This window comes from Fundulus heteroclitus, chromosome 6, assembly GCF_011125445.2.
Source record: "Fundulus heteroclitus isolate FHET01 chromosome 6, MU-UCD_Fhet_4.1, whole genome shotgun sequence".
Classification (NCBI taxonomy): Eukaryota; Metazoa; Chordata; class Actinopteri; order Cyprinodontiformes; family Fundulidae; genus Fundulus; species Fundulus heteroclitus.
Window position 1 is genome coordinate 6,347,522 of NC_046366.1, and position 15,707 is coordinate 6,363,228.

At 38.9% G+C, this 15,707-nt stretch overlaps 2 protein-coding genes across 2 annotated transcripts in view; both read right to left on the reverse strand.

Annotated features, from left to right (window-relative positions):
* The window catches only part of LOC105925257 (cAMP-specific 3',5'-cyclic phosphodiesterase 4B), an 82,285-nt gene extending 79,627 nt beyond the window's left edge, over positions 1-2,658 (reverse strand). Inside the window, exon 1 of the mRNA XM_021315620.2 lies at positions 2,424-2,658. The gene's annotated coding sequence lies outside the window, so the exon portion shown is untranslated. The remainder of the gene's footprint in view (positions 1-2,423) is intronic.
* Positions 2,659-8,813: 6,155 nt separating this feature from the next.
* Positions 8,814-15,707, reverse strand: LOC105925301 (leptin receptor gene-related protein). Its single transcript, XM_012861076.3, has 4 exons — positions 15,542-15,707; positions 15,093-15,168; positions 11,860-12,043; positions 8,814-9,630 (listed from the first exon to the last, which is right to left on the reverse strand). Exons 1-4 carry the CDS (start codon positions 15,555-15,557, stop codon positions 9,514-9,516), a joined length of 393 nt encoding a protein of 130 aa, XP_012716530.2. The 5' UTR covers positions 15,558-15,707; the 3' UTR covers positions 8,814-9,513.

Below are 15,707 nucleotides of genomic sequence, written 5' to 3' on the forward strand. Positions count from 1 at the left end.
TAAAATCTCCATCTAAATTCTAATTCATTCACACATTGCTTTTACTGTTATGAGTCAACCTGAAACCTGTGGTAACAGAAAGGCGGCTGCCTTCAAGCCTGTGTTTTCATAAGGACATGATAGAAAAATTATCTGGTCTTTACCGGACCCTGAAAATGTTTGAAGATTTCTGAAACACACAACAAATTCCCTTTTTGTTATTATCTAATAAACATAGAATAAATCAAAATGGAGAAGAGGCAGCTAGGCGATCAGATGCATTTGACAAACTGACCAGAATTTGGTAGGTTTCGGGAGTTTGCTCCTCTGGAATACATAGATTTCTGTTAACACAATGCTATGAAGGAAAAACATCAGCATTGACCCTAAAGAAGCTGCCCATCATAAAAATGGGCTATAAGGCTATTTTTTAAGCCCATCATTCTACTTTCAGAAGGATTATTCCCAAATGTAAAACACCTCAGACAATTGAAGAGGCGATGGAAGGCTGATGGGTTGGGCTTTATTTGCACCCAAAGATTCAAACACTTTGCATGTATTGAGGAAACCACGATCTCTACTGAATACCACAGGTCTTCTAGAATCGAAAATGCAATTTGAACTGTTTCTATAAGCAATGATCTTAACATGAGGCAGTTGTCACACTCCAGCCCGTTCAGCCATTTTTGTAGTATGCTGGGGGAATGGCGTGATGAATTGTGTGGGCTACAATTGGTTAGCCAGAGGTCCATGACCTCGTTTAGCAAGTCCTTAGCAAATACTGCAACGTAATTGTTCAAAAAACGTAATGGAGAATAGAGAAAACTGTGAACGGCTTAAAAAATTTATATTTTTTAATATATTTTTATAATATATATATATATATATATATATATAAAATACATATTTATCTACAGCTGTTTGTTTAAAGATCCATAAAGCTTTGATTCAGAGATAACTTCTTATAATTACTTTATCAAAAGAAAAACAGAGATAAATATTGTATATGGGTGTTCAGTCTAAAAATATGATGGTATTTCTGGTCCATATTACGCAGCCCTAACTTTAAGTACACAACAAAATGTATTTAAGGCCTAAAAAAGTGAAGTTTGCACGATATGTCCCCTTTAAGAGAACTGTGCATGAATGAATCTCCACAAACTGCTTTTCCGGGTTTTTTTGTTTGTTTGTTTTTTTGCGTTATTTTGGTTTGACGAATAATGACAGCTTGGAATCTGTTTTGTATCTTTTTGTACAAGTAAGGGAAGATTTAAAAGCACTTAAGAGCCTAACTAATCTAAAGATCATATAATTTTTCTTTACACCCTGATGTGTAAAACCTTAGACGTTAACGTTGGTGTATACTTTCTTTCCTCAATGACTGTAATCCACCTGAAACAGTAGATGAAAACTAGTGACAACCATCAGCCATGAATCCCCATTTCCACTGATTGACTGATTTATTTGTATCTTATAGTGATGTAGGCGGCATCCTGTAGAAATGATGTCATAGCCTAACAATCACACAGCCACTGACATGGTGTTGCATCAGAGTAACGCTTTACCGCAACATCTTACACACCAGAGCAGCTGTTACATCATTTATATAAGTTATAAGTGATGGCTCTGGTCAGGGTTTGGAACATTTCAAACAAGCACTTGGAAAAGATGTTCCTGCTTACTCTGTAAATAGATACATGGAATCCCTAACGGCATTGTATCTGGATTGTTCATCCTACTTAAAGCTATCTATGAGCGTGGCCTTTGGGTTAAACTAATTTGCCTGTTCCTTCATTGTTAAATAAACTGACTGACTCTCTAATTGCAGAAGACAGATTAAAGACCAAAGCAGCCAATAACCCTCAGCTGTTGACATTTCCTCTCTGATCCAAATGCTTCTCTTCACCTCTCAACGTATCGTGTCCTAAAACTGAAGTGCATTTCAGACTGTTTTCAAACTTCCGTTTTGATCGTTTCGTCACAAATAAAGAAACAATATCTTGTTATCACTGGTTTTAAAAAAAAAAGTAACGTGACAGACAAAGACGCGGAACTGTCGAAAGGAAGAGGGATGCTTGCGCTGCAAAGTGGAGACAAAGATAAGGAGGGCAGCAGACTAGAAAACACAACCAAGCTGCTGCAAAAGACCTTTACGGCAAACCCAAGTCTGCTGATCGTGTTTCCTGTATAAAAAAATATATAACATCTCTACCAAATGACGGGAACCTAAAACACTATTCTAACGTTTTCTCTATAAGCACGCACGGGAAAAGAGTTACGGAGATGCCAAAATGTGTGAAAACTTCAAAGAAACGTCGCGCGAGCTCAGAAAATAAAACCCTCATTTGGCTTATAAGAATAAGTTCGACGAAAAGCTCTAGAAAGGCGAACCAAAATGATTACATTTCACAGAGAGCGGCTACACCGAATGCATTTCCTCTTACCGGTGCTGGTTCGCGTCCTCTCTCCTACGAAGCTGCTGTCGCTCTGCTCCAGCCTCCGTCCCACCGCGAGCCTGCAGAGGCACGCGCCCCTTTTTATCAGGTTCCATTTGTGCCATTCGCGCTCGTTCCTCTTCACGACTCCGCGAGCACATCGATTGGCTTTAACTGCGACCACGTAACCCCCCCAGTTTACCAATGGCTTGTCGTCGCGCGCACACTCTCTGCCGCCGCTCTCCCGCCTCCAGTCCTGCCTGATTCCATTAGATGTCCTCCCAGAACAGAATGGACCTGTCTGTTTGAAAGCCACAACCCTCTGGCTCTCTGTCTGGAAGCCTTCCCGATACGTTTAGATTACGGTCCATATAAGATATGGGTCTCAAATGCACTAATCTCAGCGATAATAGGACTTTATGTCTTTTTTTTTTCTAATAGAAGAGTTCGTTTTCATCAATGATTTCAAATCATGCTGTCAATGTACAAAAAAATAAATAAATAACAATAATAATAATAAAAGGGTAAAATCTAACCCATCAAACATACCAAAATAGAAAACCTGCATATGAAAGCTAAGTCCAACTACGTTATCAAACTGAAAACAGCGTGTTTGTGTCAATAGATCCAGTGTAAACCTTTTAAATGTTATTAATGGAGTACCTCATAGGTCATTGTTGGGACTTCCATTGTATACTATTCATATGATGTAAGTCAACCCACACAGGCTTCTGTCCGTGATGCTGTTGAGACCATTGTTTACTGTTGTGCTTGCACCATTATGCTTGTTTTGTATGGAGTGAATTCTGTTCCATTTTTGTTTCAAGCTAAGAACAGGCTGTGTAAATGGAGATTTAGAAAAAAAAAAAATCCTCAAATGAAACTTTCTTAAATCTCCTTTATCAAAAAAAAAAAAAAAAAAAAAAAAAAAAAAAAAAAGGTTTTGAGAGTAACTTTGCTATTTTCTCAAATTATTTTTCTCAAAAAAATGTTTTGATGCGTTTTATTTCTATTTCATTTTTTTCACAGGTTTTATATTTTCATGTTTTTATTCATTTAAATTTTCAGACTGAGTTTTACGAATTGCATTCTTTACAAATTGTTTTACAGATCACATTCTCTTCACTTCTGTAGGCGGGCTTTCCTCTCAAATGAGGAGCGAAGATGCATTTCTATTGGTCTGCATGGATGTTAACGTTTTCATTGGTCAATGTACGGCTCAAGAGCAAGAAGCGAAGAGAATGTGATTTGTAAAACACAATTTGAAAAGAACGCAATTCATAAAACTCAGTCTAAGAAGTTAGAAAAAATAAAATGAAAACAAATAAAATCTGAAAAGAGGATTTTTTTTTATTTTAAAAAATTTAATCTGAGAAAACACCAAAGTTACCCTCAAAACCTTTGTTTGATTGAGAATTTCTTGATTGCATTTTTCTTTGCTTCCAACAATAATGTAACAAAATTAACGCCATAGCTTTTGAGCAGCTGCAATTCATATTATAATCCAGTCATTAAAACAGCGCAGAACGCAAATAAAACCAAGGCAATGTTGTTTTCCTGCAAAAAGCGACTGCATGCCATTTTACCTTCAATTCTGTCCTCGGAAGGTTCCTCTAAACTGAGTTTGTGTCCTCCTCCAAATATCTTGGTCTAATAAGTGACGAAATGCTAACCTTTGAAGCTTACATCGCTAATCCTGTGAAGAAACTGAAACTAAAATCAGTCACGATTTTCTTTTAACGGCAGGAAATGTCTTATTGCCACCGATTATTTCCTCTTTTTGACTATGGTGACATTTTATATATCAATTTCTCGCAAAAATCTCTTTATTTATTCATTCAGCTCATCATAGAGCTCCAGAATGTATAACTGTATGCAGATATCTTACCCATCGTTGCACTTTGTATCCTTTGGTTAGTTGGTCATAGCTGTCTCTGAGCAGAGTTTTTCATAGGTGCATTTTTGTCTATGAAACCATTCTTGGTTTATTGCCTCTTTATTTGTCCTCTTACACATCACCTAAACATGTAAGTTTAACAGTCAACGATCCCAGGATGTTATCACTCCCTCCCTGCTCCATCCTTCTCCAACTCTGCACCTTCAAACTAGAATAAAAATGTTCTGGGTGATTTTATCACTCGTTTGAAACCAAGAAAGTTTTTGCTCTCGTTCTCAAACTTAATTCAGTTTTATTTTCTAAAGGTTTGTGACACTGTTTTAATGTCTTGTAACACTGACCTCCATACTCCAGATCACCAACCTACCAAAACCATTGCCTTCCTGAAGGTAAACAGCACATAATTTATTATGATCTGTTAATAAAATGCCCCGGATTAGCAGCATGTGGACAATCATCCCTCTTGAATGCTATGGAAGAAGATTATCCTTCCACTCTCTGTGGTTTTCCAATTAGTCTTCATCTTGGGCTAATACATAAATATAGAAACCATTGTTTGATTTAATACCCTTTAGGTCAGATTTACATAGTTTCAGAGTCTGTTGAAGCACATTTCATTTTCTGTACGTCTCATAGGGAAAATAGAAAGCATGATTTCACAATCACCATTTTTCTGTTTAGATGTTCAAAAAAGTCCAGCAGCAGCCAACTACAAAATAACACTTTCACATATAACTTGTGCTGTGCTGAGTTCAAGGCCTCACTCAGGAGTGTTTTGGAGTAATTTTGATGTCTTGGTTGTTGCCAGGCAACAGCTGTCCTGAAAAAAGAGATGAATGGGTGTCCCTGGGTCTTTTTTTTTTCTTCCATCTTTCTTTTCTCCTGTTTCCTTTTCACACTATATGTTTCTCTCTTGGAGTGCATCTTTCATACCACTGGGGTTTAAGTTGCAGGCTTACATCAGAAAACGGCATCCACGGTTGTGTCTCATAGATGCAAAAATTTCAGTCACTCTTCTGAAATCCACCCAACCAAAGGGGATGTCAGGTTTATTTAATCCCTATCCTTCCCCCCCCCCCCCTGAACAACTTGATAGTCATAAATTAGAGATATTAAGGGCTTTAACTGCTTCTAAATGACCAAAAATGAAATAATCTAGGCGAGGAAATGCTTGGAGGATGGTGGAGTCGTCGTCAGCCCACTGGCACTTGTCCTCCTAGCTCCACTTGGCTATGTTAATCGAGCATATGCCACACCAGAGCTGAAGCACCATCACTATGCGCATAAAATCTCCTCTTCAATCCTAACCTATCTCTATGCTTTATCCGACACAAAGCCTGGCCTTGATGGCAACAGGGAATTTAAGAGTCCACACTCCCACCCCTCCTTTTTCATGCAGTGCATGCTTTATATTCTCCAAACGGTTGATTTCTCCATAGGCTTTTTTTTTTTTTTTTTTCCTCCCAGAAACATTAAGTATGCTGGAAGATGATACACCATCCCCTGCTCTGTCCAACCCCTTGCAAAAGGCAATCACTGGAGGCGGGTTGATCAGGTGTAATTCATGCGAGCATTAATTCCTGTGTGGGTTCAATTGTGATTGTAGAGAAAACACGAAAACACCCGGCTTTATGCCCTGATTGGGGAGGGAGGTTCTGTGCTTTCCGGACACACATCAACAGAGAAGGTAATTAAACCACTCAAGTTGTTTGCAGCTGCATGGCTGATTTCCATCACGTCCTATTTAACCCTGACTACATAATGTTGGCTTTTATCATTCTTTTGTTAGGCGGTTTGTACACACCCATTGATTTTGCCAGCCTGTATTTAAACAGAATGCTGCTGTGTTTGGAAAATGTGTTTTTTTTTCTTTTCTGACATGTTGCTTTCTGAATGTTTCAAACCTGTCTAAATTATTTAGCACCTGTTCACACCAGCACTTCTATCCGTTAGGCAGATCCTCTCATTACAGAATCGAGTCAGACTGGAATCTCCCATCCCCGTTCCTTCACCTCAGCTCACTGTCTCAAGTGAGGCAGTTACTGAGCTGCAGACTTCTGCAAAGCTGTAACATGTAACAGTAACATATTGCCATTGTGTACATATAAAAACATGCAGCAAAATTAAATTGAAGAATCAGAAATTGACAAAGCGGAAAAATAAAAGCAGTGCAATCCCCTTGTCAGCGGCGTCTCCTTTCCAGCTCCTGTTCACTTCCCACGGTAATCAACAGTCACGGGCCCACTGCTGTGCTTAATTCCATGCATTCTCACCGGGTCAGCTGGTTGCCTCATCAGCAGTTGACCATGCAGCTCAGCCTCCATCAAAATCCATTTCCCAAATCATGAAGATGATTCGAGAAAACCTGAAAAAATTAGATGGTGATTGGAATTGCTGCTAAGCCTTGAACAGTACTGACGGGATGGGCTGGTCAGAAATTGAAATATCTGATCTTTTTTCCAAATAGTCAATGCATCACAGCGGAGCCTCATCAGGCCCTGCTGACAACGACACTCCTCACCGTGGAAGTTGTAACTGAGGAAGGAAGACCTAGCGGCTGCTTACGCATTAGGGGTGTAACAATACATCGATTCGCATCGATATATCGATTATATGATTAGGGATCCAATAACACCAATGGGAAATGAAAATATCGACCCATACCTTAATTTTTAAGATACAACTTTAGTTTGAAATTCAGGCACGAGAATATAGTGAACAGGTGATCTAACATTATCTAACTGTTTTTGATTTAACTGACTTGTAAATGCTTGAAAAAAATCATAAATGTTTTTTTTGTGAGTTGATATCAATAATAACAGTGTTAGATGGGCAGATAATATTGCATCCTATCAATCACAACGTTCGGAAATCGTTAGACGGTTATTTCGGCAAATAACGTTATCGTAAACAACTCAATATATCATCATATCGTGACAAAGCCGGTGATTTACACCCCTATTACACATATCACTCGTGTGCAGTTCGGCTATTCCTTTAGCATGCTGCTTTTAAATGGAGTGAAAGGTCAGCCATTAACAGGAAGCTGAACGTAAAGTCAGTCCATTTTATCCTCTTGATGGGTACAATCATGCTTGTTACGGAACAGGATGTATTAGAAGACGTTGGCAGTCTACCGCAAATCTCATGGTCAACGTAAGACCCACCTAACAGAGCACTAAGCCTCGTGAATTATGCTAGACACTAATAATTAGACTATTAGAAATGTTACCTCTGTAATAACTGTTTTATTTTGAAAATCCCAGCAGAGCTGTGTAACACCGACTGCTCCAAGTAAAACCAGATTTATGGTCATTTCCTGACATAAAAGGTGATTAAGCGGCCTTTATAGTTATAGTAAATTAATTATAGTATAAAACGTAGTGAACCGGAACCTTTTTCTCAAAGACCAAGATGGACACTTATCATTTTGATTGTTTTCAAATGATCCTATAGAAAAAAAAAACGTTATATCTTAGGCCACACTTGTTCATTTTGAGGTGGACACAAGAAAGATGTTAGTGAGCCATAATCTGTCTAGTAATTGGAGTAGATTAAATATGCTGTAAGGTTTTTAAGTTAGGTTTTACTGGAGGACTGCAATTGTTTTAGATCTTGGTTCGGCAGAAAATGTCACCTTTGATACTTTGTGCTTAAAATATTTTATGTTAATATGAATTGTGAATACATGCATTTTCCATTTATTCAGTCAGTAAATAAAGATCACGTTTAACAGAAAAGTTCTTAAAGAGACACTAGAACCAGATGAAATTAGTCTGCAGGTGAGAGCTTCACTACATGTCTAATCAGTGCATCCCTAGAAGTTTTCCAAATTCTAAAGCATAAGTACCACAAAAAAAAGGAGTCTGCACATTTACAACACAAAGTTTTATTAAACGTTAGAGGACATGATGTCAGGAGCTTATAAAAAGCTCACTGTTCTTAGTGTGTGTATGGACGCTACCATATAGAGAATAGAGATCCTACCAAGAGACTAACTAATAGGTGTCAGTTACATACATAAAATATATTATCTCCCTCCCACCCCACCCCCACCCCCCCACCCCAAAAAAAAACCTGTAGACATGAAGAAAATGCAAAAGAAACAGAACATTGCATAGAACAATAACTACAGTTTTCTATGAGACAGTCTGACTCTTACTCCAGTCAGCAATGACAAACAGAATGTGCCGCTGTAATATTAATTAAACAGAAAGCAAGTCAATTGAAAGTGATTTCTTTGCCAATTAAAAATACATCATACAAGGCAGACAATTATGGATACGTTTAATATGGGAAGTGCACTTGGCCGACATTAGCAGAATAAGCTACTCAATATGTAATAAACCAAATTTAGTTTAACCATGATCATTAGTCACCATTCTCCATTTGTTGTTCATGACAATAATATAAAATGAATCAGGACACTTTCTCTGAACTGTTTAGATGAATCTATTGTTCTGACATATCAAAGTCTGCGGTTCAGAGGAGAAAAAGCAACGTTTTTGCAGTCTGAAGTGATCTTTGGTGAACATGTAAACAATTGCAACAGGGACAAAAAAACAACAACAACAACCACCAAGGCATTAAAGTCTTGAGTAAAATGACAAACAACATGTTTGCCTCATTGTTGCATCAAACTGCCTTCTAATTTTGTTTATATTAACTTTCCAAAGTCCTTCGGCATCTAAAAGCAGACAGCACTTGCCGTATTTCAGTACAGCCACTCCTCTATTGAAATATAAGCCCAGGTAGTACAGAAAGCTTTGCACTGTGAATTTCATACGTTACTCTTCTGGATCCCATTCTGGTAGTGATCAACGGAGGCACGGTGATAAGGATGATAGCTTCAATGAGAGGGCGCTTTGGGAGTTGAAACCAAGGCAAGCGAAACCACACGATATAATGGATAGAGATGGTGGATATAGGGGGCTAGAGGCATCAGCGTCCCCATGGTCCCGCACATTTAAGGCACATTTATAAGCATACAAAGTACTGTCTGCAAAATCTAATTCACCCCACCAATTAAAAGAAAAATCATCTTGATGAAGGTTTTGTTCTTTCTAGCCATGAGTGTCACGACCCCCCCCCCCCCCCTCCAAAAACAATATAAATCTGAGACAAATGTGGGCCTCGATCTGCTGCCGCTTCATCTCACTACCCACCTACCCGCCCATCTGTCGGCGCCCTTTTACAAACACTCTACCACTGCTCCCAGCTGAAGTCATCCCCACCCCCGAAGACGACAAAGAAGCCAAGGATGGTGAGGAAGATGACGGCGTTTCCTGTCATCACCAGGCCACAGGCGCCCCACTGGATCTGTAAGAAGACAGACTCAACTGTAACACACAGCGTTCACATCAACACAGACCTGGTTGGACAACTGTCCCAAATGTAGGCTGCATGGATTATTTTCCAAGTGTTCACCCCCTTGGCTTTTTACTTATTTTTGCTACATTCTGACCTGTAATTAAAACATTTTTTTTATCTAATTTTAGGTTTTGGATCTGCACAAAGTAGCCTAAATTGGTAAAGTGAAACGAGGAGAAAACAAAAGATAAACTACCTGTCGGTGTATGCATACTGTATGTTTCCACCCCCTCTGCTATGAAGCCCCTAAAAAGTTCTGACGCAACCACCTTCAAATGTCCCATATTAGTGATATGAAGTCGAGCTGTGTGCAATCCAAGCGTCACATGCTCCGTCAGTATAAACACGCCCCAGAGGCTGCAGCACCACTAAGGAGGAGGCGTCACACCATGAAGACCAAGAAGCTCTCCATACAAGTCAGGGACAAAGTCGATGAGAAGTACAAGTCAGGGCGGGGTTATAAAAAATATATCCGAATCTTTGATGTTCTCTCAGAGCCCCATCAGATCCATCGTCTTCAAATGGAAAACACCTGGTACCACAACAAATCTGTCAAGAGAGGGCCACCTCCCAACACCCACACCAGGTAAGGGGGGCATTAACCAGAGAGGCGGCACAGAGACCAAAGGTCACTCTGGAGGAGCTGCAGAGCTCCACAGCAGAAACGGGAGGATCTTTCCATAGGACCACAGTAAGCTGTACACTCTGGGATTTATGGAAGAGTGGCCGGAAAAAAATGCCATTGCTTAGTGATAAAAATAAGAAGGCATGTTTTAAACTTTTGGCCCCTGGAGAAAACGCTGTCTGGTACAAACCCAACACATCCCATCACCCAAAGAATACCATCCCCAGAGTGAAACATGGTGGTGGCAGCATCATGCTGTGGGGATGTTTTTCAGCAGCAGGGACTGGGAAAGTGGTCCAAGTCGAGGGAAGGATAGATGGTCCTAATGTAGAGATATTCTGGAGCAAAACCTGTCAGTCTGCCTGTGATTTGGGACTGGGACGGAGGTTCACCTTCCAGCAGGAGAATGACCCGAAACACACAGCTAAAGAGAGACTAGAGTGGGTTAAGGGGAAACAATTAAACGTGTTGGAACAGTCTAGTCAAAGTCCAGACCTAAATCTAATTGAGAAACTGTGGTTAGAGTTGAGCTTTTAAAACATTTTTAAGTTAAAACCACCCAACATGAAGGGGCTGGAGCAGCTTAGCCTTAAGGAATGAGCAAAAATCCCAGAGGCCGGATATGGTGAGCTCACCCAGGCTGATCTGATGACACTTTCAGCTGGAACTGCTGCAAAACACGGCTCTACACAGTACTGACTTTAGGGGCGTGATGCATGCTGACGTTTTTTGATCTTTTGTCCCATTTGTTGTTTGCTTTGCAATAAAACAAAACATCTTTAAAGTTGTAGGCATGTTCTGTAAATGACACTGCGCAAACTCGTAAATAATCCATTTTAATTCCAGGCTGTGAGGCAACAAAACGTGAAAAATGCCAAGGGGAGTGAAGACCTTGGCAGGGCCGCTGTTCAACTTGAGGAATGAATGAAAAAAGCATTCTGAACTCTTTTCTGCATTTTGCCACATTTGAAGTGTGTCACTGGGACCTTTTGTGATAGATCAACACAGCAGAAGAGAATTGTAAAGTGGAAGGAAAAAGAAACTTTTTCTTTTTAAGAAGTAGCAAATAAAATTCTTAAAATTGTGGCTCCTTGGACATGTTGCTACAGTGTTCATCGGATAAAAAAAAATCTAATTGGTTTATCTAACTTAAAACTGAACTGAAGCAATTCATTTTTGGGGCCCATTTGTGCTTATTAGCTCTGTAATGCAGTACATTATTTTATTTTTTTACCTTGGAAGTGATTGATTGCCATCATTTTTTCCTGTGCACCATTAAAGCCTGCTCAAGTAATCAATGGCTTAAGATCAAAGGAATCTACGGCAAGAATGGAAAGCTGATGCTTAGACACACACCGGTCAAACAGCGTGGGGGCTTTCCCTCTACTTCCCTCTAACACCACTTTTTGTTGATCTAGCACATTCAATCCCATTAGCCTACATTGCAGTTTGTGGTTGTAATGGGACCTAATGCAAAAAAGGGTCAGCGGGTGTGAATACTTTGGAAAGACCCTGGATAGATAAACGCAGGAACCAAGGCAAAGAGAACTCACCGTCTGAGTCCGGGCTAAGACAATGGGGAGCCCAAAAGACGACACCACGATGCCCGTTGTTAAAAAGTAGGCCAGCTCCCTGCATGCATTGCTGGAGGAGTCGTCGTCACTGAGGCGTCTGGATATGAAGGTTGGGATTGGACTCAAGATGTAGAAAATCAGCACGAAAAGCGGCCAGTATACCCTGTGAGAGACGGTGGGGAATAGATCAAACAACCAAGTACTTAGAAGCTTAGTGTCTTCTGCGATGAAAAACACCCGAGCTTGGAGGTGGAGTCAGGAAACATAATATCTGGATCTCTCACAATGGTCCCCCCCATGCTGAATGCTGGAGGTGAAACCTAGCTGTGGTCATGTTTGCATTACACATTGCTTTTTTCAAAACAGATGGTGGGTAGGCATAAGCAAAGCACCAATGAGTTCAGAACTTGTTGAATATAGTTCTACTTTTTGAATTTGAATAAGAGTTAATAGCTTCGAGGCATTTGCTGAACTGGTCTCCCCCGAGACAAGAACTTTCATTTTCCATTTTGACACATGAACTTTTCTTACAAATTCCCGCTTGAACGAGCACTGACAGGAAGATTAAGAGATGGTTGTAAAAAAAATAAGCTCCAGGTCCATCAAAACCATGCTTGTTATTCCAGATATTTACAGGGATTTTATTTTTCAACTAATGTAAAGGGATGTTAGATAAGGTAAGTAGAATTAAATCCTTAAAGTATCTTAGTTTTAGGATTTAGTTTAAAATGAAAAATAATACAAGCTGAATGCCCTTTTGTTTAATTGGAGAATGTACTTTGTATCTGTTTTAAAAGTGCAAAGATCCTATACTACGGAAATCCACTTTCCCTTATTTTAAGTTATAATTAGCTGATGTTTAGTCTAATAATCAAAAATAATTAGCTGAAAGTTTAATACCAAGTAAAACAAATCTGCAAAATATTCACATTTCTGTGATTTTTTCCTTGCACTATTTGTTTTTAATTAATAATTTATTTTAAATTATCTTCCTAGATGTGCAACTTTTACTGTCTGCTTCGGTGACAAATCAACCCTCCCCTTTGAGGGATGAAGAATTCTTCATTTATGGAGGTCAAGTGAATACAGTTAACAGTATAAACAGTCATATTCAATATTTATTTCAGTTATTCTAGTCACTACAGGAAACACATATATGTTTTAAGGCCTTTCTGTTAATTATGATTTGTTTTCACTTCCAGCTAATAAAAACACATAATTTAAGATTAGAAAATCATACCAATAAAAAGGTACATTTTTCATGTAGAAATGGGGGCTTGATTAATACCATCTTAAATGTTGTTTTTCAAAAAGTACTTTTAATCTGACTAACAAGCCTCTTAGAAATGCATGTTCTCATTTATCAAATATGACCGTATTATTACTGGTAGTACTTTGCATTGTTCTAGCATGTACCCACTACCTTCTGTAATTTTTGGTTTCAAAAGCTTTATATTGCAAACTGGGAAATATATTTCTTCTGCTTGAATTTATTATTTTGGAGAGGTTATTGATTTTTTCCCCTAATGCTTTTATTTTATTCTTAAAAAACACCAGCATTTGCAAATAACGTTTTTCTGACTACATCATTCTTTATAAATTAAAGGAGCTATAAGTAAGATATTTACTGTAAAATCAACCTAAAATATTCTCATTTGACACCTGGGATGGAAGTAATATTCCCAATAAAATATAAAGTCCTCTCCATCAATAATGTCTTAGTCACGTTTTTCTCCTTTCAAACCTAGAGGTACGGTCCAGAACTACTTTGGTTCAGAATCTAGCCCGTGTTTACCTCCTGGTTCCTGAGCCAGTCATATGAGACTTCCCAGGGTTCCCAAAATACAGCACAGCATTTGGTATTTTATTTTGGCAAAAGAGCTGTAACCTGCTAACATGGAAGCTAGTAAGAGAAGCGGACCAGAAATAGAACAAAATACAGCATCATAGACCTGTACTGTGTAAGTAAAAATTCCCAACAGCAACACACCATTTAAAAACAGCATATTAGATTGTTGTAATTGGCAAACTGTTGTAACAATTTGAGCCACAAGGGGCCAGTATTACTTATAGCTCCTTTAAATAAGATATAATCCTTTAAATAGGATATAATCAGTTAGTCAATACTTTAGTAACCTTTTAACTGTATACGTTTTAAAAAAAAATGTAAGTAATTCTTTGAATGATGCCGTTCTACATCTATTTAAGTAAAAATATATTGAAGCAAAGTGACTTTTCCCACCTCCAACGATGGAAAATATAATTCTTGCCGCACAACTGACATTTTCTTTATGCCTTAAAACTTGAACTTTCTAACTTTCCGAAAGCATTTGACTGTCAGCGGAATAGCCTGCACAGTTGATTGTTTGGCAACACTTTAGATTAAAATCTACCTTTGCATCTGTTTTCTAATTTTCTGCACATTGATATGGTAACCTTGTGGTTAAAACAGGGCGCTTGGTCCTGAGAAGGCTGCAGGTTCCTGGTTTGACTCCCACAAACTGCTACTCTGGGTCTTTGAGCAAGACCCTTAGTCCCAGAAAGCTCCCCCTGGCACCACAAAGGTGCTCCCTAAGGGATTATTATACAAAATTGCAATCAAAAACAAAAGATGATCATTATTATTGCAACACCACAAATGATTGGTTTATGTTTTCGGTCACTTTTGCATTGTTTACAGTTTTTGAAGGTCCTTACAAATGTTCCATTTGAAGTCTAAGCTGAGAGCACTTTTAGACCAGACGGTTTTGCTCGGTCTGAATCCCAGCTCTGTATCTTTGATCCATGTTTAAATGAGGTCCACATATAACTTTCACATAGAAATCAGATCTACTGATCACTGGTATGTATACCAAAAGTCAACATGTTTAATGCACGAGCACATGCTTCTGACGCTTGCGTCAACCGTGGTAAAAACGGTTTTAAATAAAGTCAAATGTATAAATAAGTAACAGTAATTACAGTTTGGAAACAAATTATCCTTTGGGGTGAGCTTGTCACAGTTGGACACTAACTATCCCTCATTTTTGACCTGGACATGGTCTTGGTATCATTTGCGTCTCATTAGGATCTTCCTGATGAAATCATTTCAACATACATAATTTACCAACTTAAAGTATCCGCCCACTGATCTAAGCACAAATGACGTGAAATCGAGTTAAAACAACACAGCAGCTCCCCATGTAGCTGCGTGGTGAGCTAGCAGCACCTACCCGTACTGTTCCAGTGCGCAGCCCAGCAGGAGAAATGTCAGTCCGATGGCACCGCTGAACGAAAGGCCAACCAGCGCTGAAAGCATATCAGCAGCTTAACAACTTGATCGCAATACATGATCAGTAATAAATGAAAACGAAAGTGCAACACGCAAGGCTAAAAGCTGTCCTTTGCTGTAAACTTACTGCATTTGCTACAAATCCTGTTATTATTCCCAGTTAACGCAGAATAAACACTAGTAACAACTTTATAACGTCAATATATGTTCATTATGATATTAAAACGGCCCTTAAACGTCTTAATATCCACTGTCAGCGACGATCCCGCGAAGCTTTCAGAGAGGTTAGAAACAAAGCTAACAAAAGTTTCTGAAGCAGAGCGACGTCAAAACTTAACAAAAACCTAACTCTCAACTTTAAACTCGGCCATAAACGTCTCACTGTTATACCTTTAATCCCGGCCATTGCTATAAATCTGTGAAAATTCCGTTGGAAAAGCTTTGTTTCCCCCTGTTCTTTGTTGTTTATGATCTGAGGCTTCTTGTCTTGTTAGGCGAACTTCCTGCTTCCTCCATCAGGGTTTCCTTCGCTTACGTCTGTCTTAAAGAGACAGTA

What these genes read in the sequence shown, in the direction of transcription:
- LOC105925301 (XM_012861076.3), bottom strand. An exon ending in TGCGCACTGGAACAGTACGG is followed by an intron (nt 12,044 to 15,092) that starts GTAGGTGCTGCT and finishes CGTCTCTCACAG; the next exon opens with GGTATACTGGCCGCTTTTCG. An exon ending in TCTTAGCCCGGACTCAGACG is followed by an intron (nt 9,631 to 11,859) that starts GTGAGTTCTCTT and finishes GTCTTCTTACAG; the next exon opens with ATCCAGTGGGGCGCCTGTGG.